The sequence below is a fragment of the Rhineura floridana genome, chromosome 4 (assembly GCF_030035675.1).
Source record: "Rhineura floridana isolate rRhiFlo1 chromosome 4, rRhiFlo1.hap2, whole genome shotgun sequence".
Classification (NCBI taxonomy): Eukaryota; Metazoa; Chordata; class Lepidosauria; order Squamata; family Rhineuridae; genus Rhineura; species Rhineura floridana.
The window spans coordinates 40,928,541-40,955,311 of NC_084483.1; the positions used below are offsets into that span (position 1 = coordinate 40,928,541).

Genomic DNA, 26,771 nt, shown 5'->3' on the forward strand with positions numbered 1-26,771 from the left:
ATTCTTCCATATTTCTTTTCTATTTGTTTATCCATAAAACCCAGTAAAAAAAATTCTGGTTTTGACTGAATATTTATCTTTAAAATTTTTTGCATCTTCCTACCTATCTGTGCCCAGAATAATTTCGCCTTTTTACATGACCACCACATATGATAAAAAGATCCTTCTTGTTGTTTACATTTCCAACAAACATTAGAGACATTACTATACATTTTTGACAGCTTTTCTGGAGTCATGTACCAACGGTACATCATTTTATAAAAATTTTCTTTAAGATTATAACATAATGTAAATTTCAAGCCTTTTTTCCACATATTTTCCCATTGATCCATTTGTATGTTATGACCAAAATTTTTTGCCCACTTTACCATGCACTCTTTTACTTGTTCTTCCTCCATATCCATTTTCAATAAAAGTTTATACATTTTTGCAATTATGTTTTCATCATTTGTATACAAACCTATTTCAAAATCAGATTTACTTATTTCAAACCCATACATTTTCTTGTCCATTTTATATCTTTCTAACAATTGTAAATAGGCAAACCAATGAAAACTATATCCTTCCTTTATCAATTGTTCTCTCTCTTTCATTGTGTATTCTCCATGTACATTTTCTAATAGTTCTTGATAAGTTAACCATTTCTCTTTTCCAGACATTTCTCTTCTATAAAACGCTTCTTGACTTGAGACACATAATGGTATTTTCGAATAAAACCTTGGTTTGTATCTATTCCATATTTTCAACAGAGAACGTCTTATAAAATGATTGTTAAAGTCTACGTTTACTTTTACTTTGTCATACCATAGATATCCATGCCATCCCCACTTCAGATTGTGGCCCTCCAAATCCAATAGTCTTTTATTCCTCAATAAGATCCATTCCTTTATCCAGACTAAACAGCAGGCAGCAAAATAAAGTCTCAAATTTGGTAATCCCAGTCCTCCTCTTTCTTTAGCGTCTTGAAGTAATTTAAATTTAACTCTTGGTTTTTTTCCTTGCCATACAAATTTAGAAATATCTTTTTGCCATTGTTTAAAAGGTAAATCAGAGGATATTACAGGTATTGTTTGAAACAAAAACATCATTCTCGGTAATACATTCATTTTTATCACAGATATTCTACCCATTAATGACAGTTGTAGTTTATCCCATCTTAGCAAGTCTTTCTTAATCTCTGTCCATAATTTTTCGTAATTATTATGAAACAGCTTTGAGTTTTTATTTGTCATGATGATGCCTAGATATTTCAACTTTTTTTCTATTGTAAAATCTGTCTTGTCCATTAACTCTTTCTGTTCCCTTAAAGTTAAATTTTTCACCAACATCTTTGTTTTTTGATTGTTGATCTTAAATCCTGCTAACGGTCCAAATTCTTTTAATTTGTCCATCAATATATGAATTCCTTCCAAAGGGTTTTCTAGTACAATTATCAAATCATCAGCAAATGCTCTCAATTTATATTCTTCTTTTTTTATTTTTAATCCCGAAATCCTTTTATCTTGCCTTATATCTCTAAGCAGCACTTCTAAAACCAGAATAAATAAAAGGGGAGATAATGGACATCCCTGTCTTGTACCCTTTTGTATTTCACATGAATCCGTTAAGTCTCCATTAACAATTATCTGGGCCTTCTGTGATGTATAAATCGATCTGATCCATTTTATAAAGTTGTCTCCAAAATCCATTTGCTCCAAAACCTGGGACATAAATTTCCAATTCAAATTATCAAATGCTTTTTCAGCATCTAAAAAAATCAAAGCTGCTTGTTTATCATTTCGTTGTTCTAAATATTCCAACACATTCAAAACATTCCTGACGTTGTCACGTAATTGTCTTTTAGGTAAAAACCCTGATTGATCTTCCTGAATAAATTGTTGCAATATTATTTTCAATCTTTCAGCCAAAATCATTGTAAAAATTTTATAGTCATTATTCAGTAGAGATATTGGCCGATAATTTTTTGTTTTAGTTAAATCTTGGTCCTCTTTAGGTATTAATATTATATTAGCATTTTTCCAACTATCCGGTATCTTTCCCTCTTGCAAAATAGAATTCATTGTAGACTGTAAGGGTAGCAAGAGTTCTTCCTCCAAACATTTATAATACATTGCAGATAGCCCATCTGGTCCTGGCGCCTTTCCTAATTTAATTTTATTTATAGCTTCAGATATCTCTCTTGACGTAATAGGGCCATTAATAACTTGTCTCTGAAAATCTGTAATTTTCGGCAAATTCTGTTTAGATAAATACTCTTCTATTTTTTCAGATGGAATTTCTTGACACTTATACAATGTTGAGTAATATTGATGAAAAATCTTTTTGATTTTTACATTATCTGTCAGCGTCTCATCTCCTTCTTGTATCTTTAAAATAATATTTTTTTGACGTTCTTTTCTTAATTTATATGCTAACCATTTCCCAGGTTTATTTGCAAATTCAAAAGTCCTTTGTTTAGCAAAATTTAATTTCCTTTCAATTTCTCTAACTGTCAACATTGATACTTGCTTCTGTAACATTTTAATTTGATTTACAATAGAAACTTTAGTTGGATTCTTTTTCAATTCTTCCTCTTTTTGTTTTATTTCTTCCAAAATTAATTCCATTTTCTGTTGTTTCTTTTTTTTTAATTCAGAATTACATTTAATAAAGTATCCCCTCATAAATGCCTTACTAGTATCCCAAACAATATTTTCACTTGTTCCTTTATATAAATTATATTCAAAGAACTCCTTTAATTTCTTCTTACATTCTTGTACTACTTTATCATTCTGTAATAAAGATTCATTTAGTCTCCATCTAAATCCAAGATTTTTTTTTTTTAAAGTTAATATCACAGGATTGTGGTCCGAAAAAGTTTTTGGTAATATATCCATTTTAAAAATATCCTTCGCTAAAATTTTTGACATCCAAATCATATCAATCCTCGAAAATGTTTTATGTCTTTCTGAAAAATAAGTAAATTCCTTTGCATTATCATTTATATATCTCCAGGTATCCACCAATTCTAAATGTTCCATGAGTTCAAAACAAATCTTCGGTAATTTACCTTGTGTCTCTTTGATATTTTTTTCAGAAAGCCTATCAATTTTTGGTGAGATTACCCCATTCCAGTCACCCATGACACACCAATGCTCATATGAAAACTCTGACAATTTTTCCATAAGTCCTGTATAAAACCTTGTTTTATCTTCATTGGGGGCATAAATACCCACTATCAAAATGTTTGTACCTTGTAAAGTAATTTCAACCCCCACAAATCTACCACTATCGTCCAATAATACCAATTTAGGAAGCAATTGTGGGTTAATATAGAGAACAACTCCATTTTTTTTTTTTGGTCCAGCTGAAATAAATTCTTCACCCAAATTTTTACAAATCAAATATTTGGAATCTTTCTTCTGAATATGAGTTTCTTGTAGACAAATTATATCCAATTTTAATTTTTTCAAATAATGAAACACTTTCTTTCTCTTCTGCGCCGTGTTGGCTCCATTTATATTCCAAGTTAGGTATTTGTAATCCATCATTAAGCGTGTATTTTAAAATTTGCCTGATGCTCCTTTTGATCCATCATCTTCCTTCCCCTCCTCTGCATATCCTTGTTGACTTTGTTTCCCAGGAACTATATCCATATCTTTGAGTTTATCTTCTTCCATATCTTTTGAAGCTTTTCTCAAGAAGTCCCTTGCTTTTTGAACAGTATTCAGTCTGTATTTCTGTTGTCTGAATGTAAAAATCACTCCTTCTGGAACGTCCCACCTAAATTGAATTTTGCATTGCTTAAGTTTTTCTGTAAGGAAAGCATATTCTTTTCTCTTACGTAAAAGTCTAATAGGAATTTCCTTCATCACCAGTATTTCCTTACCATCAATTTTAAAGGTATATTTAAAGTGTTGCTGTAAAACCATATCTCTGGTCGTCTTCTTTACGAAATGAACAAGCACATCTCTTGGAATTTTTTTCATTGTTGCATATCTGGAGTTAATTCTATAAACTTTGTCTATTTCAAATTCCATCCTATCTTCATTCAAGTCCAGAAATTTTACTAAAGCATTAACAATTTTATCTCTAATGTCTTCACCTGTTTCCTCAGGGATTGCACGGAATCTCAAACAATGCTCTTTATTTCTCATTTCAGTCACAGCTAAATAGTCCAAATTTTTTTCTAGTTCCAGATTTAGTATATCTGTTCTATTCTCCAAGGTTTGTACCTTTTCTTTAGTATTTTTTGCATCTTCCTTTATTTGCCCAATTGTCCCTTTAATCTCATCCACTTGTGTTTTAATATAGTCTTTTATATCTGTCAATTCAGTTTTCATTTCCTGTTTCATTTCCTGTTTTATAGCATTAATCCCTTCCATTATTTTTTGAAACATTTCTGGGGGTATATCCTCTTCCTGTGTATCAATAGAACCTCTTCGCCCCTGGGCCTTGGTTGTTTTTTTAGTTGTCATTTTCAAAAAGAGGCCTTTAATTTCTAATATTAATCACTGTTTCAGAACCTAAGGGCAGTCTATTTCTTTTCTTTTTTTCCCTCCACCAAAAAGAAGAGTTAATATTCCAGGCCTATTATTGAAATCCAGCCAGCACAACACAGTCCTTATCTGCTTCCAAGAATGCAAAACAATTCTGGTTGCCAAGACTAAACAATTAGTAGCATATACGAGCAGCGGATTCATCCAACAAGAAATAGTCCAAAGAGAAAAATAGTCCAAAATATAATAATTACCTCTCATCCGTTTTTAAACTTTAAAAGTCCAAATTCAAGCCAGCTTTTTGTCGTAAAAAAAGTATATAAGTTGTTTATATTTTCTTTCTTCCTTAATTATATTTAAAAGAGAAAAAGTATGACTCACCCAGGTTTCTCAATTGCTGATTCATAAACAAATCCCTTTTATTGCAGTAATTTAAGCCGAATGATAAGGTTTAGGCAGAAGTGGGCTCGCTGGTTAAGAACGTTTTTTTTTTGAGAGAAGAAAAAACGCTTCGCTTTATTCCAGTTCAGCTTGCGTGGAATTCCTGACTCCGTCTTCAGCCGATCGGCTTGCCTTCTTATCTCAGGAATTTCCTGATCAATTCCAGCCGCCGACAGCTCAACGAAGTCTTGTGGAAGATCTGATCGGTTCTCCTATACCTTGGAGAACATTTAAGCCAGTCCAAGATTCCTCTTGGCTGGCTTTTAACCTGAAAAAAGCTTCCTCTGAGGCAGAGCTCCCTCAGAGACAACCACCAGCCAGCACCACTTCCCGGAAGTCCCCCCACTGTCACAATATCTTAACTCAGCCCAAAGTGAGGTGAGGAGAACATAACTGATTCTGTCAGTAGCCTGGGAGAGTGCTATTGGAAGTAGTATATGAATGGGGAACATGTCACTCATCTAGTCATACTTTGTCCTGAAAATAAAATTTGTGGGGGAAATGCATTCTAGTTAATCTAATACCAAGTTAATAAATTAATCATAAACTGAGAGAATGAATGTGATCTCTTCCTCTTCCTCCTCCCCCACGTTCTTTTTAATACTATTGAAGAGAGCTATTTGCTACTTAATGAAAGGTTGCTATTTAGGTCAAACTCAAATTTCTCAGCTTGTTAACACAGAAAGCCCCACACAGCAGAATGCTGCTAGTTATTATAGTCGATTGCTCTATGAGGTTTGAAAGCTCAGACCTTTAAAACATCACAAAAATGAGATAATTTGGAGTTACAGAGGTTTAAATTCTGTACTACATAGGAACACTACACAACTGAAGCCCATGATGACCACTGAAACTTGAAAGTGTGAAACTTTTCTAAGAACTGACATTTAATTTAACTTTTTGGTTTCATAAAAGTGCATTTAACTGTAAAAAGTAAGCAATTTTCTGACTGGATAGTAAATCACAGCCTTAAAGAGCTAGAAAACCATAATTCAATCATGCCTTGATTTTAAAAATGCATGCTAACTAGCTGAGAGTAAGAAATGTATTGTTGGAGGAGGGGAGGGAAAGCAAAGAGCTAAGCAGAAGCTACACCAGTGGCCTCACCATGACAACCATGCTATAGTCCGGCCTACAGGACTTTTCTGCCAAAGTGAGAGGGATCACTGTCCCTCTCAATGCCTTGCCCTGTGATGGCATATTACAAGGTCTTATACGCTATAACAGGACTTGCAATAAAAGTGGAAAGTGGTCACAGACCTTAACTTCTTTTGACACAAGCCCAACTGACATTGCTTGATATAATAATGTCATGCCACATAATGGGTGAGATGAGCTCCTTCTCCCATCTCCATTGCCCACCAAATGCTGTATACTACTTGGCAAAGGGGTACTTAATTTTTTTATTCTTGAAAGGGTGGTATGTGTGTGAGAAAGAGGAGAGAGAAAGGAAGAAGGAAATGATAACAGGTGGCGTATATTTGTTTTATATCAAACCTCAGCTGTATGAACTCCCAGACTAGCTAGGTTTTTTTCAGGATTTGAATTGTCTCATGCTTGTGTTTAGGATTTTTTTTTTCTGGCTATAAAACACTGTGGACTGTACAATGGGTTGATTTCTACAGCTGCCACCAGCAGGGCTTTCTATAAATTATCAGTGGCAATCTGGAGTAAAGTATTTCAATTAATTAAGCTAGTAAAAATGAATGTTGGCTTTTGCCACAAGAGGGCAGTATACTTTTTGTTTGTTTGTTTTGTTCTGTGTCCTAGCTTTCTTCTATCTGCTAAAAGGACTTTTCCTCTGGTGAAGAAATCACCCTAGCTAATCAACAGCATTCATTGCCTGGCGGTACTCTTTGCGATGTACATTAATCATCTCCAAAATATTACGTCTAACATGTAATGTTGTCATTATTACACTAATACCAGTGCATACCTTGCCCTTGTCCTATTGGGGCTACACATTCAGATTCATTGCACATTTGTTTTTTATCTACTGATATAGAAGATATCCAGAAGTTGATGACTAGGGAGGTGATTTTTGTGTCTAGTATGAGGGGTTGGCATTATCAGGAGCCTGTCAAGGCCCACACACCAGTAAGGAGGTCAACACCAAATTCTGGAGTCTCCTGACCGTTTGGCTCATCCTCCTTACTGTTGCCGCCTGTTCACTTGCCCTTATTCCTCACAGTGAGAAGGATGAGGTGGCACAGTAACCTTTACACACCTTGTCATCTTCCTCTGGGAGGAAGACACAGAGAAAGACAAGTGAACAGACAAAAGCAACAGTGGCAAAGATGAGATGGGCCCACTGAAAGCATCTTGTTCAAGAGACTCCCAGAACCGGAAACTAGCACGGGGGACCTAGAAACAAACACATTTCTGCTTGTGATTAATAGCATTTTAAACACAAGCAGGAGAGTTCTATTGCGATCAGGTTCTGCTTTTGGACTTCCCATAGGTATCTGGTTGGCCACTGTGGAAACAGAATGCTGGGTTAGATAGGACTTTGACAGAGTTCTTCTTATGTTGTTACGATCTCCAGCAACTGTACAATGAAAGAGACTTACAGAATTTCCATTACAAACACAACTGTGCAAATGCCAAGCTTTCGGACGATGACCAGTTGATGTTTAGGCTTTCATTTCTCCCAAGTAAGTTGTTCAAGTGACTCTGTTGCTTGTTTTAGGTGTCCCACACCTGGTTGTGATGGCTCTGGGCATATTACTGGAAATTACGCTTCACACCGAAGGTAAGTAAAAAAAGTTGAGTTCTTTATGACGCTAATTTTCAATTGGGTGGTCACATTGGCCTTGTGTCTTAATCGCCAGGCCTGTCAGGAAAGGGCATCAGGGGTTGTGCTTATCAAGTCAAGTTTATTTACATAGCCCTTTTTTCAGTTACTGCACTCAGTGTGTATTTACAACAGAGTCAGCATTACAATTAAGTTCATTATAAAAATGAATAAGCTATAAAAACAAGTCAATACTCACAAACAATTCATTATACTAAAACACTAATGGCAGCATTAAATAAAAAGTTACAGTTCATTTAACCTCTAACAAAAATCACAACAGAATTCAGCAGCATCAAATACACAAACAAATTACGATGCCAGTGATCTGAACAGGGTGGTCCATGACAGATGCTATTGGAGGTCGCTGATTCATAGCATCGCCATAAGTCGTAATTGACTTGAAGGCACATAATAATAACAATAGTAGGTGCTAGAAAGCTAAAACTCCCAAAGCAGTCAGTAGTTTTGCAAAAAAACAAACAAAGAGCAGCCAAAAATAAAATGCAATATAGATATTAAAGTGCATAAGGCCTAGTTGACAGACTAGTGATTTCAAGAAATGGGGGGTATGTTTTAAATGGTAGAAACAAAGGTTTTACTGAAAGAACCATCTCTCTTCTTTGAGGCTACTGTATAAAACATCTTTAAAATATTCATATAGATTAGAAATAAAGTAGTAATAGAAAATAGATGTACTAAATAAACTATAGAAGAGGCTGAGAATCAAAATAACACGTGTCAAAAGATTTTTAAAAATAATACTTTAAGCATAATATGGGCATACGTAAACCACTGCTTTTATGGCACATACATGGCAATGAACCAAGGCATTCTTTGGATGCATCTGTTTTTAACAGATCTTGGGTGAAATCTTTCAACATACCACAGGATCTATAAACAATAATGGTGTTCTCCTGTCTGTGCACTTAATTGATACAGGATATCCTAGGTTCTGCATATGTGGTGACTCTCAGAGTCAAAATGCACATTAGTTGTCTATCTATGGTCCTGGTCTTATCTTTGAAATCATATAGAGCTATGGTGCTATCAGAACTCTAGATCTGTAAAATAGATCTATAAGAATTTATAGGTCTGTAGGCTGGGGTAGCACATTTGGAGTAATTAAACATTGCAGGTGATCACCACAGATGGGACCCAAGCTTTGAGGTTCAGCAGGGAGGATGGTAAATGGTGCAGCAGGGTAGGGCCTGTGGGGGCCCTTCTGAGCTCCTTGGGCCTTCGGCCAGTGCCCAACCTGGCTGACCTCTTAACACCAGGTCTGCATATGGTTCATATAACATGTAGTTCCTAACTAACCCTTTTGGTTATTTTATAAATACTAGGCTTTTGTTAGTTCTTTTTACACCATCTTCCAACTATGTACAACGAATGTGTGGAAGGGAACTGAGATTGCCCTTGCTGTCTCTATGCATTGGCTATGCCTGTTTGCACAGAGCCTATGTGCTCACAACATGCATGTACTTGAACTCTGTGCCTTCACAGAATGTGCATTTTGCAAGACCCCACACTGAATGTACAAGTTTTTCATATGGGAGACTCGGACACAGTCAATTCATAAAGGTTGGAGATGGGAACAGCAGGTTGAAAAGGGTTCTCGTGTCAACATCTAGCCTAACTAATGTCTTTTTTTCCTATTTATATTGCCATGTAAGCAACAATTTTGTGTATATTGTAATTGATATAGAGATTTAAAACTTTCTGTATAAGAACAATGCAGATAATGGTAGGTGTCAAAATGCCTGGGCTTCATTTATATTGCAGTCCACTCCTGTGGAATGGGTGCTTGAATATGAGAGGCCATATTCAGCCTTGATGTAAGCGGCATCATTTATATCAAGTACAAGTCCTAAGTTTTGAAAGTCTACACTAATGATAAATTTGTTTCCTCGTGACAGTCAGGGTGGCATGAAGGAAAAACCATAATTAATCAATATATGGACTTTGCAATAATGTTTAATTTGTTTTTTAATTAATGAAATTGTTGTCAAAGAACAATGAAGGTATCTCAACCTTCAGTTATACTGAAGAACTGTGTTTCAGTTTTACTAAATGAAACAGAAAGATGTTCCCATAAATAAATAATATAACCGGGGGGGGGTGGGTTGAAAAGGTTTTTGTGTCTCCCTTAAATGTTTTGTTCATCACTTCTGTCTTTATTTTATTCTTCCCTTCCCCCTCAACCATAAATTACACATAACCTTCTGACTCTCTTGACTCCATCAGTGTTATAAATAGTGTTACCACCAACAAGAGATTTAATACACAGCTGTCCTTGCCTTCCAAGGGTCTTGGTCTAGGGGTCCTGAATGGTACATTTGTTTCCAAGTGAGAAGATTTTGTAGTAATCATGATTCATAGCTTCCCTCTTGTGGTTGTATCTTGCTAGTGCTCTTTGTCTGATTAGGACTGCTAAAACCAACATAGAAAGGATGTAATCTGCAAGTAACGTTGGTACAAAATGTAATTAAGGAGTTTAGTCTTGAAATGTTTTCTTTCATTCAGTCTTTCTGGGTGTCCACGAGCAAAGAAAAGTGGGATCAGGATAGTACAAAGCAAAGAAGATAAAGAAGATCAAGAGCCAATTAGGTAAGCATGAATTCAAGCAAGTTCTTGTATGTGTGCATAATTAGCTCAGATATATCTTCTCCCTGTTTTCTTGTTAAATATAGTTTTGAATGACAATAACAAACCCAAATGCTTCTGCATTCAAATTAGATTTTTTTTAAATCTTCAGACTGATAGGTAGATATGAATGTATTCATAGAGAGAGATTGAGATAGATAAAGGGATAGATCCACACACATATTTACTTAAAATATGCCTGGAAAGATTTGAAATAAATGTAGTTTTTACAGTCTTTATTCAACTTCTGACCAAATTGTTCTGCTGAAGACAATGAACAGGAACTGATGGTGGCACTTCGTTTTTGTTCAAGAATATTTCCATGACCATGTTGCCTATCTATAATGTAGAGTTTCATGCATTCACAGGTTTTCCATGTCTGGTGCATGGGAGAAATTTGAGGAGAGCATACAGATGGTTTCTCTTCCTATAGCCAACAGCAGGGCAGCTGTGCAACACAGTCCAGCTGTGTTGGATGACAGCCATTTTCTATGTATGCACTGCATACCATTTGTCTCCCCATTCTTTGAGATTTTCTATAACATTGCATAGACCTCTGCAAGCAGTGTTTCCCCTCAGGACATGGATTTTTAAAAAGCTACAGTTTTAAGGGGAGCATTGAAACTCCAATGAGAAGCAGAAGTCTTTGTTTTGTTTTTTTTTACTAATAACAAAACAATGCCAAACTGTACAAACAGTTCAATTCTGATCTCAACCCCTGGGAAAAATGAGGTTGTTACCTATGATGAGGCTCCATCATTTACAGCTGTACCTCTGAGTTGCCAGTTAGAATACTAAACTTGATGTCTTCCTGTTTTAGAAAAATAGCTGGCAAAATAGGAGTACTAACACAACATATAAGTCTGTATGAAATCTAAATGAAAAATCTGGGATCTTATAGCTAATTAGCATGTTCTTATGATAATCCAGGGAGGAGTAAATCTGCTTCCCCAATGGCCTGGTTTGCATATAAACATGGTTTATTAAATGATAGTTTATTTAACTATGGCTTAGCATTATGTGCCAGTGTAATCCCTTGCAGGTTCTTACGGCCAAAATTGAAATGAATTTGCAAAGACTTCATGAATAACTTGTGAACTCCTTTTTTTTCCACAAAGAGAACATTAAATATAACACAGTTCTATATGGTTCTCAGTTTCCAAATATTCAAAAGATCCTTGTCCATGTGTCCTTTCTCCTTTTCTTGGCAAAATATCCTTGCAACCAACTGAAAAGTTCCTCTTCTTAATCTTCAGGAGATGAACAGCTCCATCCTGCTGCTCTGAACCACCGCAGCTCCAGCTAGGCCTGGAAAGTCCACAGACTCAGCTATGATCAAAGAACACATATACAAATAACCACCATTCAAATATATATATATAGACTCCTCATACCCTTCCCTACTTCTGTACAATACAGATATACATATGTACCTTAATCAAGGGGTTAAAGACCAACTAAATAATAACTTCCCTAGCAGCCACACCCAGGACCAACTTTTCTGCTCCACACTTGCTTTCTGCTTCAAACAGGGTTTTTCTGCTGTGAAACCCCACCCACCAGACTGAACCAACTAAAGCAAGATTGTGGGGGTTACACCAGCAACTTAACTATGGTTTATTTACTGCCCACTAGCTATGTTCTGAAACCATGGCTTGTTGTTGGCTTACTGACCTTGTTTTTTTATCTGTGGCTCAGCACTACATGTGAACCCAGCATCTTTCCTTAACAACAGTTAGTTTGGTCACCCCACCCCAGACATTGACCAAGATATAAATATACAATGGAAGAGAAGCTGGAAAACATCCTAAACTTTGGAGAAACAAGCCATGGTTTCTTTGATCATCTGCGGGACAACTCATGGTTAATTTGTGGTTTGTTAAACAAGCCATTGCTTAATGTTATTTGCAAACCATTGCAAACCAGGCCAATAACAAAGCTTTGCTAGACTGGTAGTGCAATAGTCTACTGTGTTGGCATTACATTACATTTACACAGAGCTTGTTAAGAGAATGTCCCTAATTCCATTAGCATCTTTTGTGTTTGTGTTGTATTTCTTGTTGGTGGTGGTGGTGTTTTTGTTTTGTTTGTAAGCCATAAAGCATGATTGTTCTTTTTTTATGTGAGATTTATTTTGACTTTGTTGTAGAGGCTGCCAGGTATATGATGGCAAGACAATAAAGTTTATTTCATCTATCTGCTATCCAGATGTCCAGTTCCTGGTTGTGACGGTCAGGGTCATATAACTGGGAAATATGCATCTCACCGTAGTGCATCAGGGTGCCCTCTAGCTACTAAAAGGCAAAAAGATGGGTACTTGAATGGGTCCCAATTTTCTTGGAAGTCAGTGAAGACGGAAGGTATGTCATGTCCAACCCCAGGATGTGATGGCTCAGGACATGTCAGTGGTAGTTTTCTTACACATAGGAGGTAAGTGACTGCAGGTTTTACATTATTTTTCTTCCTAAGTGTACCTTATTTGAAATAAGCATGAATATCTGAACTCTATTGGTCATGGTGTACCAGTCTCTTTAATTTTAACATTTATTATTCTGTGGAAAATAGTCAACCAAGAGTTCTTAGATATGAAGCTGGATAAACCAACCTAGCTCATGTTGTGACATATGGTCCCATCTGCACTATACATTTAAAGCATTATCATACCATTTTAAACAGTCTCAGCTTTCCCTCAAAGAATCCTGGGAACTGCAGTTTGTTAAGAGTGCTGAGAGTAGTTAGATTACCTTTTCCCCCCTTACAGAGCTACAATTCCCAGAGTGGTTTAACAATCTATCTTCCCAGGGAATTCTGTAAGGAGAAAAGTATCTCCTAACAACTCTCAGCACCCCTAACAAACCACAGACAAACTACAGTTCCCAGGATTCTTTGGAAAAGGTGGCTAGAGAATTCAGCTTTCATTGTTTGTTTTTAATTGTACATTAACCTTTAATATACACAGGGTTCGTGCATAGGATTTTATACTTCAACTTTTTAATCACTGATAGTGATTTTCTGTGGCTTGATACAAGAGTTTTAAAATTATACTTTCTACAAAAACTGTGGATGATATCCAACAAAGTAGTTCCATTAGCAGAAGGATTTCCATTTGTGCAATGGAACTTTCCCTCCCTCTCCCCCCCCGCACCCTTCCCAAATCTGCTGCTGAAGGTTGGGGGGAAACCCAGAATGAATTAGGGGGCATATGTGGAGTGGAGAGAGAGGGGAAATTCCATTGCACAGCCAGGAGTCCTTGCACTAATGGAACTACTTCATTGGATACCACCCTGTATATATACATTTTTTTCATTACCTTCTGATTTGGTATCTCAACTTCCAGACTCTTCAATATTGAGTTAGCTTTTTCTGGCCATTTCATATAATTTACTTATTTAGACATCAGTTGTCAATAACCTAATCACTCAAATACATTTATACATGCAACCAAAAAGTCTCAGCAAAGTTAGTCAGCCTCTGAAAAACATTATAGCCCAGTTCTTCACAGAGTTTGGCAGGCCTAAGCACTTTCAGTCTGATTCCGCAAAGTATCCGACAGATAGCCTGGTGTGTTAAGAGCACACTAGTTTCTACATCTTTCATACTAGAAGGGATGGATATGGCCAGCATCAGGCCCCACTTATTTTGACTTGCCAGTAGACGCAATTACCCAAAGACATGCAAGAGTATTTGCTATGATAAATAGTATTATTTAAATCAACTCTATCGGTGCCATAGGTTTGGAAGAGAACCAGTTTCTCATCTATTCCAGTCTTCTACCCTGAGTGAGAACAACTGATACTTAAAGCATCCTTGACAGATATCTGTTTATTCTCACCTCAGAAAGATATTGTAGACTTGAAAAAGGTTCAGAAAGGGGCAACCACAATATTCAAGGGGATGGGGTGACTCCCTATGAAGAAAAGTTGCAGCATTTGGGGCTTTTTAGTTTAGAGAAAAGGCACGTAAGAGGCGATGCGATAGAAGTATATAAAGTTATGCATGGTATGGAGAAAGCGCATAGAGAAAAGATTCCCCCCGCCTCTCATAACACTAGAACTTGTGGGCATCCATTGAATGTTGGCATATTCAGGATAGACAAAAGAAAGTTCTTCACACAGCCCATCGTTAAACCATGGGATTTGCTCCCACAAGAGGCAGTGATGGCCACTAACTTGGGTGGTTTTAAAAGAAGATTAGACAAATTCATGGAGGAAAAGGCTATCAGTGACTACTAGCCGCAATGGGTATACTCTGCCTCCACAGTATACTTCTGAATTCCAGTTGCTAGAAAATGCAGGAATGGAGAGTGCTCTTCTGCCCAGGACCTGCTTGCGAACTTTGCATAGGTATCTGGTTGGCCAGTTTAATAACAGGATGCTGGACTAGATGGGCCACTGGCCTGTTCCAGCAGGCTCTTCTTATGTTCTAATCCTCTCCACCAAGATTCAATAACCTCCCAAGGCAGCTGATTTTAGTCTACATTAATTGTATTAGAGATTTTGTATTTGTGTAATACAAATTTGTCTGAAGGTGGGAAGCAGTTGAACTCAGCTTCGTGTTCTAATCTTCTGCATCTGCAAGCACAAACCTGCACAGCTTTTTTCAGTCTTTTGCTAGCAGAGCATAGTGTGCCTGTGCTGCAACTGTATGAAGTTAGTAAAGATACTCTTCAAACATACCTTAACCTGAGAACTCTGAAAAAATAATGGTGTTCAAAGAAAAGGGGTGTTAGTAAACCCTGTTACTGAAGATGCGTCTGTAGGACAATTAGTGGTAGCTGATTGGTGTCGTCCTGATGATGACACCAATGAGCTATAGAAACTTGTTGACTGTTAATTACAGAAAGTGTACTCTCTACATATATAAAGAGATCCCTTAGGAAAGGAAAGCCTGTTTACCAGGTACACTTCTAAATGCAATACTTAATGCAGAATGAGACGAAACAAATCAGTCCCCTTCTGTCTCCACTCACAGGAGAAAACTGGATGGACAGAGGGGAATCGGAATGGTTCCATCATTCCTTAAGATACCTTATGATCTGGAACTTATTAGTTTGCTCCCATATATGGGTATGACATGAAGTATACAAGAAGTGGCCAAAAGACTATACCTGAGCTTTGTGGAGCTTATTTTCTTTGCATGTCATCTGTTGGGCCTACATACCACAGCAGTTTCTGCGGCACTTCAGTCTGAAAAGACCTACCTTTCTGAGACCCAAGACCTGAACCTGACAGCAAGCCCTTTAGCCTAATATGTTCTGTTAGATAACTTTGTGAGGGAGGCATATGACGTTGATCAGTCTTCATGATAAATCATTTCACAATGTAATTTGTAGAATTTTCTGACAAACGTTCTGACAAAGGAAATAAACAACCTAATTTACTGGGATTCTTATGCCCTGTACAAACCATGTGAATGTTTCTTCCAGAGCATCAAACAAACAAACAAACAAACCACCTTCCAGAACACATGGACCATTATGTGTGAATGAAAGCCAATGTCAGTTTTACCAGGCATTAGAATGGTGAGAGAGAGAGAGGGTTTACAAAGTAATCCCACTTGTAACCTAAGGCCTGTGAATCAGGAGTGAGTAATAAAGGCCTTCTATCTGATGTGAGATGATGTGTATTATCCTATACAACCACCAAATAATTTAGTGAAATGCTATTTCTCTTGGATAGAATTATTTTTAGAATTATTTTTAGAACAATGGATGACTTTGGGGAGTTTATTATTTATTTATTTATTTATTTATTTATTAAATTTATATACCGCCCGACTAGCAATAGCTCTCTGGGCGGTGAACATAAAATAGCATAAAAATACAATGAATAACAAAATAATACTAAAATACAATCATCAATCCAATACAATAAACATTTTAAAAAGTAAATCAGTGTAACTTAAAATGCTTCAGAGAATAGGAAGGTTTTGACCTGGCGCCGGAAGGAGAGCAGAGTCGGCGCCAGGCGTACTTCCTCAGGGAGACTGTTCCATAGTTCGGGGGCCACCACTGAGAAGGCCCTAGATCTTGTCATCACCCTCTGGGCCTCCCTGTGAGTTGGAACCCGGAGGAGGGCCTTTGTAGCAGAACGTAGTGCACGGGCCGGTTCATATCGGAAGAGGCGTTCCGCAAGGTATCGTGGTCCCGCACCGTATAAGGCTTTATAGGTTAATACCAACACTTTGAATCTAGCCCGGAAACATATTGGCAACCAGTGCAAGCTGGCCAGAGCTGGCCAGAACAGGTGTTATATGCTCAGACCGCTTGGTCCTTGTCAGCAATCTGGCCGCCGCATTTTGCACTAGTTGTAGCTTCCGAACTGTCTTCAAAGGTAGCCCTACGTAAAGCGCATTACAGTAATCCAAACGTGAGGTTACCAGAGCATGTACCACTGATGTAAGGTCCTCTTTACTCAAATAGGGACATAGCTGGGCTACCAACCGAAGTTGGTAAAACGCATTCCTAACCACCGAGGCTACTTGAGCCTCAAGTGAGAGGGAACAGTCTAAAAAGACTCCCAGACTACGAACCCGGTCCTTTAGGGGGAGTGTAACCCCATCCAGGACAGGGTATATATCCACCATCCGATCAGAGAACCCGTCCACCAACAGCATCTCAGTCTTGTCTGGATTGAGCTTCAGTTTGTTAACTCTCATCCAGTCCATTGTCGCGGCCAGGCAACGGTTCAGCAAATCGACAGCCTCACCTGAAGAAGATGAAAAGGAGAAGTAGAGCTGTGTGTCATCAGCATACTGATGACAACGCACTCCAAAACTCCTGATGACCTCTCCCAACGGCTTCATGTAGATATTAAAAAGCAGGGGGGACAAAACTGACCCCTGCGGGACTCCATATTGGAGAGCCCGCGGTGTCGAGCAATGTTCCCCAAGCACTACCTTCTGGAGACGACCCGCCAAGTAGGAGCGGAACCACTGCCAAGCAGTACCTCCAACTCCCAACTCCGCAAGCCTCTCCAGAAGGATACCATGGTCGATGGTATCAAAAGCCGCTGAGAGATCAAGGAGAATCAACAATTTTAGAGAGTTTTAATTCCTTATGCACCAAAGCCAATATATTCATAAACTTTGAACAAAGTGAATGCATTTTTCTTCTTTGCCTGAAACTAGCCTCACATTTATTCAACATACAATCTCCATTAAGTATACTCCCTTCATGTAAGAACAGCCAATCCTCATGTTTGTAATGGTTTCCTACTATTACATTTTTTTAGATAAATGAATAAATAAATTTACACAACATACTTAAATTGGTTTCCTCTTCCCTGGCTTCCTCTTCACAGGAAATTGAAGTTTGAGGATTAGGGAGTACCACCTCACAAGCTACCATTCCCAGACTATTTATAGTGGTAGGGCAGATACAGTCTACTCTTGTCACCTTAGCTGCACATTTACTTTCTGGTACATTACAGTTTTATGAAGGTGCTATTTATGGGTAGAGGAATTAGCATAAACTGATGTGACAAGAGATAAAAACAGGGTACATTCTCATTCTGAAATTTGTGACAAAATGGTCTGTTGGTTTGCGTCATGAAAAATAAATCTTTAGAAAAGCCTTTAGAAAAGGAAATAAGCTCCAGAGACTAATACTGCTAGCGTCAACATTCCTGAATCCTTCTCCAGCTGAAATTAAAATCCCAATTTACCCTTTCTTTGAAGAGCAGATCTGAGGAAAGCTGGTGACTAGGGTGCAAAATGCACTCCCCCAGGGAACTCATAGGGAAGGTCATTTGCTCCCTAGTTTTCCAGGGGGAAAAAACTTCGAAATATCCCCCAGGCAAAACAACAGAGACATTTCTTCAATTTAATCCTACAACTGTCCATGTTTCAAAGTTAATTCAAGATGACCAGGAGATAATTTGCCCACAATATTATTCAACCTATTTTAAGTAACTTTAAACAACTGAAAATTTCAGACGTTTTTGTTCCACGACTGTTCATATGGTCCTATCTCATCATATAATGGAACTGGCAATGCAACATGGTGCCAGTGGCAAGGTACCCATGATGGCCCTTTGGAGATCTGTGGCACAGAGTGGCTATGCAGGACTTGGAGGGATCACTGACAAGTGCTGGAGTCTTGACTATTTTGGGTCCCATACGCTTGTCGGCGCCCCGCTTTTTGGCGTTCTGCTAATAGGGTGGCACCAGCAGGGCGATCAGCTGTAGCATGGGGAGCTCCAGCCACTGTGCTCCAGCTGACAGGGATCAGCTGGAGCATGCAAGCTCCCCGCGCTCCAGCTGATCGCGTGTTCCAGCTGATCAGCTATAGTGCGCGATCAGCTGGAGCACGGGGAGCTCTCGCGCTCCAGCTGATCGCTGTCAGCTGGAGTGCAGCGGCTGGAGTTCCCCGTGATACAACTGATCATGCACTACAGCTGATTAGCTGGAGCGTGCAGTCAGCTGTAGCATGGGCAGCTCGCACGCTCCAGCTGATCGCTGTCAGCTGGAGCACAGTGGCTGGAGCTCCCCACGCTACAACTGGAGCACAATCAGCTGTAGGGCAGGGAGCTCGCGCGCTCCAGCTGATCGCTGTCAGTTGGAGCGCGGGGAGTTCCCACGCTTCAGCTGAGTAGGGCCCCACTGTCCGGCAGTTTTTGCTTTTCGGAGGGAGCCTGGAATGGAACCTGCCGTATGAGTGGGGCCCTACTGTACTTCTATTGTACTGTGTAGTATAGGGGTAAGTTGTAAGAAAACTGAAATAGCAACAAGGCTGCAGTCCTGTACTTGCTCATTCATAGTTAGTTACCTATGTTCAAGTGATGACAGGATTGCATCCTTAGCCCATTTCAGACTCAAGCAATATGCATGGGTGTGAGACTAAATTCCATAACAAAGTATTCCACCAAATGACAACCAACTTTCTTTCAGATGATGAACTATGAGAGTGACTGATGAATAGTCTGGCCTATGAAAAAAGCAAATAGTATTTATCTCCATTAGCTGGCATTTTAGGCCCTAAAGCACTATAAACATAAATGAAGTCTGCTATAAATATATAACCTTATTATATTCCACCAGACTAATTATAAGGACTGGCCTCTTGTGCCTGAGGAAAATAAAGAACTGGCAAGATCTCCAAAGTATATTATTATTAACATTTGCATTCATCGTACATGGAATAATGATTGTTGTAGATTAGATTTCACGGATGGTTGTAGATTAGATTCTGAATCGAGAATCATAGAATTGGAAGGGGCATATAAGGTGATTGAGTCAAATCCCCTGCTCAATGCAGGAATCCAACTTAAACCATACCCAGCCCGTGGCTGTCCAGCTGCCTCTTGAATGCCTCCTGTGTTGGCGAGCCCACCATCTACTTAGGTAATTGGTTCCATTGTTGTACCACTCTAACACTTAGAAAGTTTTCCTGATGTCCCTGTAACTTGAGCTCATTATTCCGTATCCTGCACTCTGGGATGATCAAGAAGAGATCCCTCCACTGTGTGACAATAGTACTTGAAGAGTGCTATTATATCTCCCCTCACGCTACTCTTCTCAAGACTAAACATGCCCAGTTCTTTCACTCTCTTCTCATAGGGCTTTGTTTCCAGTCCCTGTCTTGACACCCAATCACCCAACAATCTAATCTGAATCCTGCCTGAACAGGGCTGGCACCAGGCATACTGGGACCCTTGGGCTCCAGCCTGCCCTGGCACCCGCACGCACACCCCACCTATCTACCTTTTCCTTGGTGAATGCTGCCCGTGCTGTGCGCGCATGCCTGCCATCAACCAAGATGGTGGCTGAGGCTTCCCTAAGGGGCTGATGCCTTCTCCACCATCTTGGTTGATGGCGTGTGTGCATGCTACATGTGCGCATCCCTGCCATCAAATGGTGGCAGAGGCATTAGCCCCATAGGGAAACCTCAGCCGCCATCTTAGTTGATGGTAGGCTTGCGCCCGCAGCACAACCAACATTTACATCAATGGAGAGGTAGGTGAGGCATGCAGGTGGGCATCGCGGGCCTGCATGGCAGTAGGGGGGTGCCTTGGAGCTCCCTGTTGCGATCCATGGCAAGGTTGGGAGCTGACGCTACTGTGGATTGTGGAAGGGAGTGCTACCCACCCACCCTATGGAGGGACCCTTCACAGGCCCTTTGGGGTCCAGGGGCCCTCAGCCAGGGCCTGACCTGGCCACCCTCTGGTGCTGGCCCTGCACCCTAAGATGGGAACCTTAGGTGAATTTAAATTTGTATCTCTGACTCAGTCTTCAAATTGGCCCAGCTCTGCTTCTGTAAATAATATCTGAAATTATCAGAAGAAACATGAAAGTAAACAAATAGTTTAAGCATAACTAGCTTCCTTTGCTTTTCCATTCCTTCCTTTTTCTCCATAATATAACTTGTCTTTAATAAGACTGAAATATGCATGCAGGTCATGTATTATTTCTTTTATCTTTTAAAAGTGCTCAGAAATTCCAGGTGCTTGGCATGTGCCAAGGTTGCAACCTCAAGAAAGTGAAGGACAACTCAGATTAGATTCCACGCACCTAGCCAGTCTTATCCTAAAAGTAGCTAGCAGCCACTATCAAACTCACCATAGTCTGAAAAAATACAATATGTGACAGAATAGGAGCCAAATGTGAGATAAAAACATGGAAAAGCCATGTTATGTCATGCTGTGGTTTGTTTATATTACACTTTTTGGCCCAACGTTTCTCAGACCAGTAAACAACATATTAATACAACAAACGATACAATAAAAGTACAAAAATACAATCATTCAATCATCAAATATAAGACAGCAAAATCACAGAATACTTATAGTGTCCTGTTTACACAGTGAACTGGCCAATCAACAAATTCAAGGAAGTTAGTCTTAATTTCCAACCACAGACAAAGCCTCCATCGCATCCTCCCCATCCTCAATTAACCTATCACTTCCAGATTGATCTCCAGACAGGTCAGGTTTAACAAGTTAACCCCACAATGCCCAAATGAACCTATATGCGAGATTTATAGTTGTATATAACAAAGCATTTCCTTCACTGGGTGCTTGACATAAACTGTCACTTCCAGACAGCTGGGTCATGTCTCATAATATAGATCCTCTGTTCCTTAAATCCCCTGGCCATTGCATCTTTGTACTGGTCATATGTACTAGCTGTTTCATGTAAGGGTTGCAGGTTAGACTGTCCCCTCCATCCTTGTCCTTCAGTGCCTCAGGCTTCAAGTCGAAGTGCCAAAGTCTTGTGATTCTAACCAGGCAGCATGTATTGGTTTCAAAGTGCCATAGAGAAAACCTGTTGCAAAAAAAAGTACATTTTTTTAACTATACTACTGTAATTTATTAAAACTAGGTTTACATTAAATGCATGTTCTCAGAATGTGGTAAAAGAAAATGCTCATGGGCATCTGCAGGGAGGGTAAGCCCCCGCCACCTGATGAATAATAATCCCTAGAGTCTCAGCTTTTTTCTTTTTTAAAGTCTAGCCGTTTTAGAACTCAAGATATGAGGCAAAAATGTGCAAGCACCATTCTCCTCTTTTGAAAGCATTCTCCCATCTTTCCGTTGTAGGCAATGAACGAAGTCGTAACAATATCTAGCTGATTAGATGAAGAAAAGAGTGACACCGCCATTGTCTAGAAAAGGAACTACTGGATTCATTTTTAAGCCTTTTAATTTGGTCGTCTTTTCTTATAATAGTTCTCTTCTCTTTCAGAAGCCACAATCTTATCAGTGGCAGTTGAGAGAGACTTCCCTCTAACACTGTTTCCATAATAGGTTTAGCTGACAGATTTAACATCAGTAGCTTATTACAATTAATAACTCTTCCCTTGCTTATTGTCTACAGTCTATCAGGATGCCCCAGAGCTACGTCAGCAATGAAGAGAGCAAAGCTGTCGGGAGAACAAATGCTTACAATAAAGCAGCGAGCTAGCAATGGTAAATAGTTAATTGGTCTGGATTAAATGAGACTAAAATACTACTGTTACTTCGCGCACAATGGGAATAATTTACTCACTCGCTATGTTATTATAATAGAGTCTTTCTAAATACAATTTTGGAGTCCTTCTAGAAGGTGTCATCACAATACAGTATACTGTACAATGTTGAGATATGATTCTGCTATTGCTGCTGCTACATGAGTGATTTTTTTTTAGAACCAGCAATTATTGTTCATACTTCAGAGACTGCCTATGCTCCTATTCTGATCTGTGCTGCAGTTGTAAAACAAGAAGCAAAAAGCTCATGTTCAGCACAATCATATGTTTACATGGAAGAAGTCTTGCTGTCTTCATTATGTACAGAGGAGTGCAGCCTTGGCTAGAAGTTCTTTAGGCAGCCAGAATCACCAGAGGTCGTCTCCATCAAGTGGAGCCATCGAGACAGGGCTTTGGAGCACAGGTCCAGTGCCCCACTCAGCAGAATGAGCAAGAGAGTTCCCAAATCCAGCATGAGCGGCTGGCCCAGTTACAAACAAAAGAGGGGGACTCTGTAAGACCATTAAGTCTCTAAAATTACCTAACTACCACACTGTCTACATATGAAGTTAGAAATTTGGCATGAATATTTAATCTGCTCCATTACACTTCATGTGGACAAAATAATATAATAATGAGACCTGGCATTATGATGAGACTTTGATACATTTATTTATTTTATGTTAATATTTTTTATCCAAAACTAAGTTCACAAAACAACTTATGCATAATAAGAACTATGACATCTAAAAACAATTGAATAGTGTTTTAAAGATAATCAAATATAAGAATAGCTGGAAAATAAGTAAGTTGGTTCCATGGTAACAATGGAGGCTTTTCTCCCAATACAAATAGCTTCTATGGAGGAGTGGTCTTCATCAGGAGCTGGGTGGGGGATGTCAAATTCCTCCTCCCCACCTTCTGTTATTCCAGTCATTATCTTTCTCCCACCTCCCCTCCACTGCCTGGGCTGCTGTTTGCATTTTCTAAAAATTGCACATTAAATGCAAAGATCCTTTTAGGGTCATGCTTCATTTGGCATTCCACAAATTCTGTAACTGGAGTGAATGGGATAGAAGTTGTAATCTGAGTATTGTACTAGAGTATCTAAATTTAGAATGCGGGTAAACCTTTTTACTCCTACACAGCAGAGGCATGATCCACCTGCACCCTGGGGACAGTGCCCAAGTGCAGATGTTCCCAGTAAGACTTGATATTTGCCGTTTCCCCCTTTTCCTCTGCTTATGCACACAAAGTGACATACATGCAGGTAGCACAATGGGATCTTGGAGGGCTTGGGAGGGACTGTGCATGCTTCCCATACCATCATCCAATGCCATTCCATGCCATGCAAGTTAATTATTTTCCACGTGCCTTTGTGACAGGAAGGGCTGAATAAATATATGCAGAGTATGCAGAGACCTGCCATTCCCTCTGGTGGCCCATCTCAGTGCCTGTGCACAGGTGAAGGGAGGGTAGCAAGTGAGACACATTTGAACCTTATTAGGATCTTCCATCCATGGGTATTGTGCCAGTGGATGGATCCAAAGAGGATAATTCGTTGAGTATTTTCTTGATTGCCAGTAGAATGCTACTACTTTGGCTTGTTGAAGGCATTGCTTAAATGGAAGCTCCCATCAGATTTAATCATTCTATTTTATTTTACTGAGCACAAACTCAAACTGGGAAATGACTCATGTTACTTAACTGAGATTTGTAACTACTGTATTTGAATATATTATTTTTATTGAATAGGTATAGAAAATGATGAAGAAATTAAACAGTTAGATGAAGAAATAAAAGAACTAAATGAATCCAACTCCCAGATGGAAGCTGATATGATTAAACTCCGAACTCAGGTAACAGTTTTATGAAGCCCTAAATTCAATGGCTTTGTTACTCAACTTGATTAAAATAATAGGCTAGCGATCGTCTGAGAAAATATTTGTTTTCCTCCTCATTTTCTTTATGTTTTAATTAGTTGAAAATTATTTGGGAGGCTAAAGAACAATAATTTAGTACTACTTCCCTAACAGGATAGCCACAAACATTTTGGGCTTTATCCAGTGTTTTCTGTCTGCTAGCACAAGGGATCTGGCCATGTCTCTTTCTTTTCAAAAAGTAATTGTGCCCCCAGTCTGGAGCAGATTCACACTGCAAGAGAAGAGGTAATTGAATCCTTTGCCCCTCTCCATTTTTCTTCCAAAAATTGCCACCTGCCCCAAAACTTCTATTTTAAAATTGGAGCAGATAACAGGTTCAGGGAGGCAGTTGTTGGAGAGAAAATTGTTGGAGACCCTGTGCTGTGGTCCTGATCTTGAGTAGAGCAGCTCCTTTTTGAAAAAGAAAAGAGGCTGAAAGCATTTGGTTCAAAATGTGCTTAAAATCATACCCAGTTTCACCCTGGGTGCTCTGTTGCAGAATCAGTTCACTGGCTGTTCCAGAGGGTCTTGCTTTATGTCTATTTCCATCTGTACTTAGTTCACATAAATTGTTCAAAAAGTGTAGTTTACCACAAATAAAAATGGGTGTGGACTAATCCAATGAAAGACCATCATAAGACCAATGTAAGGAGACAGTTTGTCAGCCGTTTGTTTTCAGAGGACGGTATGTGGTGGGATGTGAGATATAAAAGGAGTAATTTATTGTAAGATATCAAGCCATGGAAACTTGACAGAACATAATGGGGTGGATCCAGAGTTCCCACGAGTGGAAGACTGCTCACAGAAAACTCTGGCTGGAGAAAGAGATGGAAGGTGAATTTCACCAATTCCTCCTTCCCCCTGAGCTCCCTTCCCTCTCCCAAATCTGGTCTCGAAGGTTGGAGGACCCTATGAAACAGTGCAGAAACCGGTGCTGGGACTTGCAGAAAGGAGAAATTGGGGGGGGGGAAATTCTCCCTTTTCCTCCACCAGGATCCTTCAATGGATCTCAGAGGGACACTCTGGATCCAACCAAATGTTATGGAAATGGACTGCCTTCAAGTCGATCCCGACTTATGGCGACCCTATGAATAGGGTGTTCATGGTAAGCGGTATTCAGAGGGGGTTTACCATTGCCTCCCTCTGAGGCTAGTCCTCCCCAGCTGGCTAGGGCCTGCTCAGCTTGCCACAGCTGCACAAGCCAGCCCCTTCCTTGTCCGCAACTGCCAGCTGAGGGACAACTGGGCTCCTTGGAACTATGCAGCTTGCCTACAGCTGCACAGGTGGCAGGGCATGTAACCCCTGAGCCACTCACTGTGGGGGTGATCTTTAGCTGGCCCTTGACACCCAGGAGACACGAGCGGGGATTTGAACCCACAGACTCTGGACTCCCAGCCAGGCTCTCCTCCCCACTGTGCTATACCAGCTGTGCCAAATGTTATAATTGACCTAAAATAATTTGTCATGTTTAAAATGGCCTGCCTTCTATTACATTGTACACTATTCTGTTCCTTTTAGATTACCACAATGGAGAGCAACCTGAAGACGATAGAAGAGGAAAACAAAGTAATTGAACAACAAAATGAGTCTCTTCTTCATGAATTGGCTAATTTAAGCCAATCTTTAATTCATAGTCTAGCTAATATCCAGCTACCGCATATGGTAAGTGACTGAGGCACAAGTTAAGGAATTTGGCGGTCTTCTTCACCTCATACAGTAGATGTCTTTTTGTTTTTATGTTTATGGCTCCTCAACCAGATGGAGATTTGCGGTATCAACTCTGAAACCATAAAGATAAATTTAACTGCTAAAAAAAGACACGGTGGGCCAATTCTGATGTCTCCTGTAAAATTAAGTAAGCTCTAAACTAGGCCTTTTAATGTGCTAAGAAAATGGTGTCAATGTGCTTTGATAGTTAGTTATGCATAAATGAATATGCCATTAAGCAAATAAAAGTTGTATATGAACTACTATTTAATATCTCGTAGGAACCAATCAATGAACAAAATTTTGATGCTTACGTGACCACTTTGACGGACATGTATACAAATCAAGATCGTTATCAGAGTCCAGAAAATAAAGCCCTACTGGAAAATATAAAGCAGGCTGTGAGAGGAATTCAGGTGTGAACAGCTGCTGTAGTGGTGAAAATCTTACCTTTAAAAAAAAACGATGCCTCTTGTTTTTTGCTGCTGTAATTTACCAGAAAGTGTTATATATTTCTTTCTGTTTAAAACAGTGTTATGCTTACAAGACTTCATAATTTTATGTCTTGCTTTAAAGATAGTAACTGCAGAATAGTTTTTTGAATACATTCACATTTTGTACGTTTTCATATAAGCTGACATAGTATGATATGCCATGTAATGTTTATAGCTGCTAATGTATGCACATTTTTGGGGTAAATATATTTCTGAAGAGGTAAGCTGATCAAAATAAATAGAGTGTAAATTCTTTTTAATGCTTTAGTGATTAAATGTTTTAGTATTTTGAACTGAAATGGACAAAAAAAGAAAAAAGAAAATCTGCTTTGAATGATAATGTTG

General features: G+C 39.0%; 1 protein-coding gene across 1 annotated transcript in view; it reads left to right on the plus strand.

Moving 5' to 3' along the window:
- The window catches only part of MYT1L (myelin transcription factor 1 like), a 585,413-nt gene extending 559,059 nt beyond the window's left edge, over positions 1 to 26,354 (plus strand). Inside the window, exons 18-24 of the mRNA XM_061622863.1 lie at positions 7,609 to 7,671; positions 10,240 to 10,323; positions 12,568 to 12,789; positions 22,174 to 22,265; positions 24,059 to 24,162; positions 25,744 to 25,887; positions 26,214 to 26,354. Of these exons, the coding sequence (XP_061478847.1) occupies positions 7,609 to 7,671; positions 10,240 to 10,323; positions 12,568 to 12,789; positions 22,174 to 22,265; positions 24,059 to 24,162; positions 25,744 to 25,887; positions 26,214 to 26,354 (850 nt within the window). The remainder of the gene's footprint in view (positions 1 to 7,608; positions 7,672 to 10,239; positions 10,324 to 12,567; positions 12,790 to 22,173; positions 22,266 to 24,058; positions 24,163 to 25,743; positions 25,888 to 26,213) is intronic.
- The last annotated feature ends 417 nt before the right edge of the window (positions 26,355 to 26,771 follow it).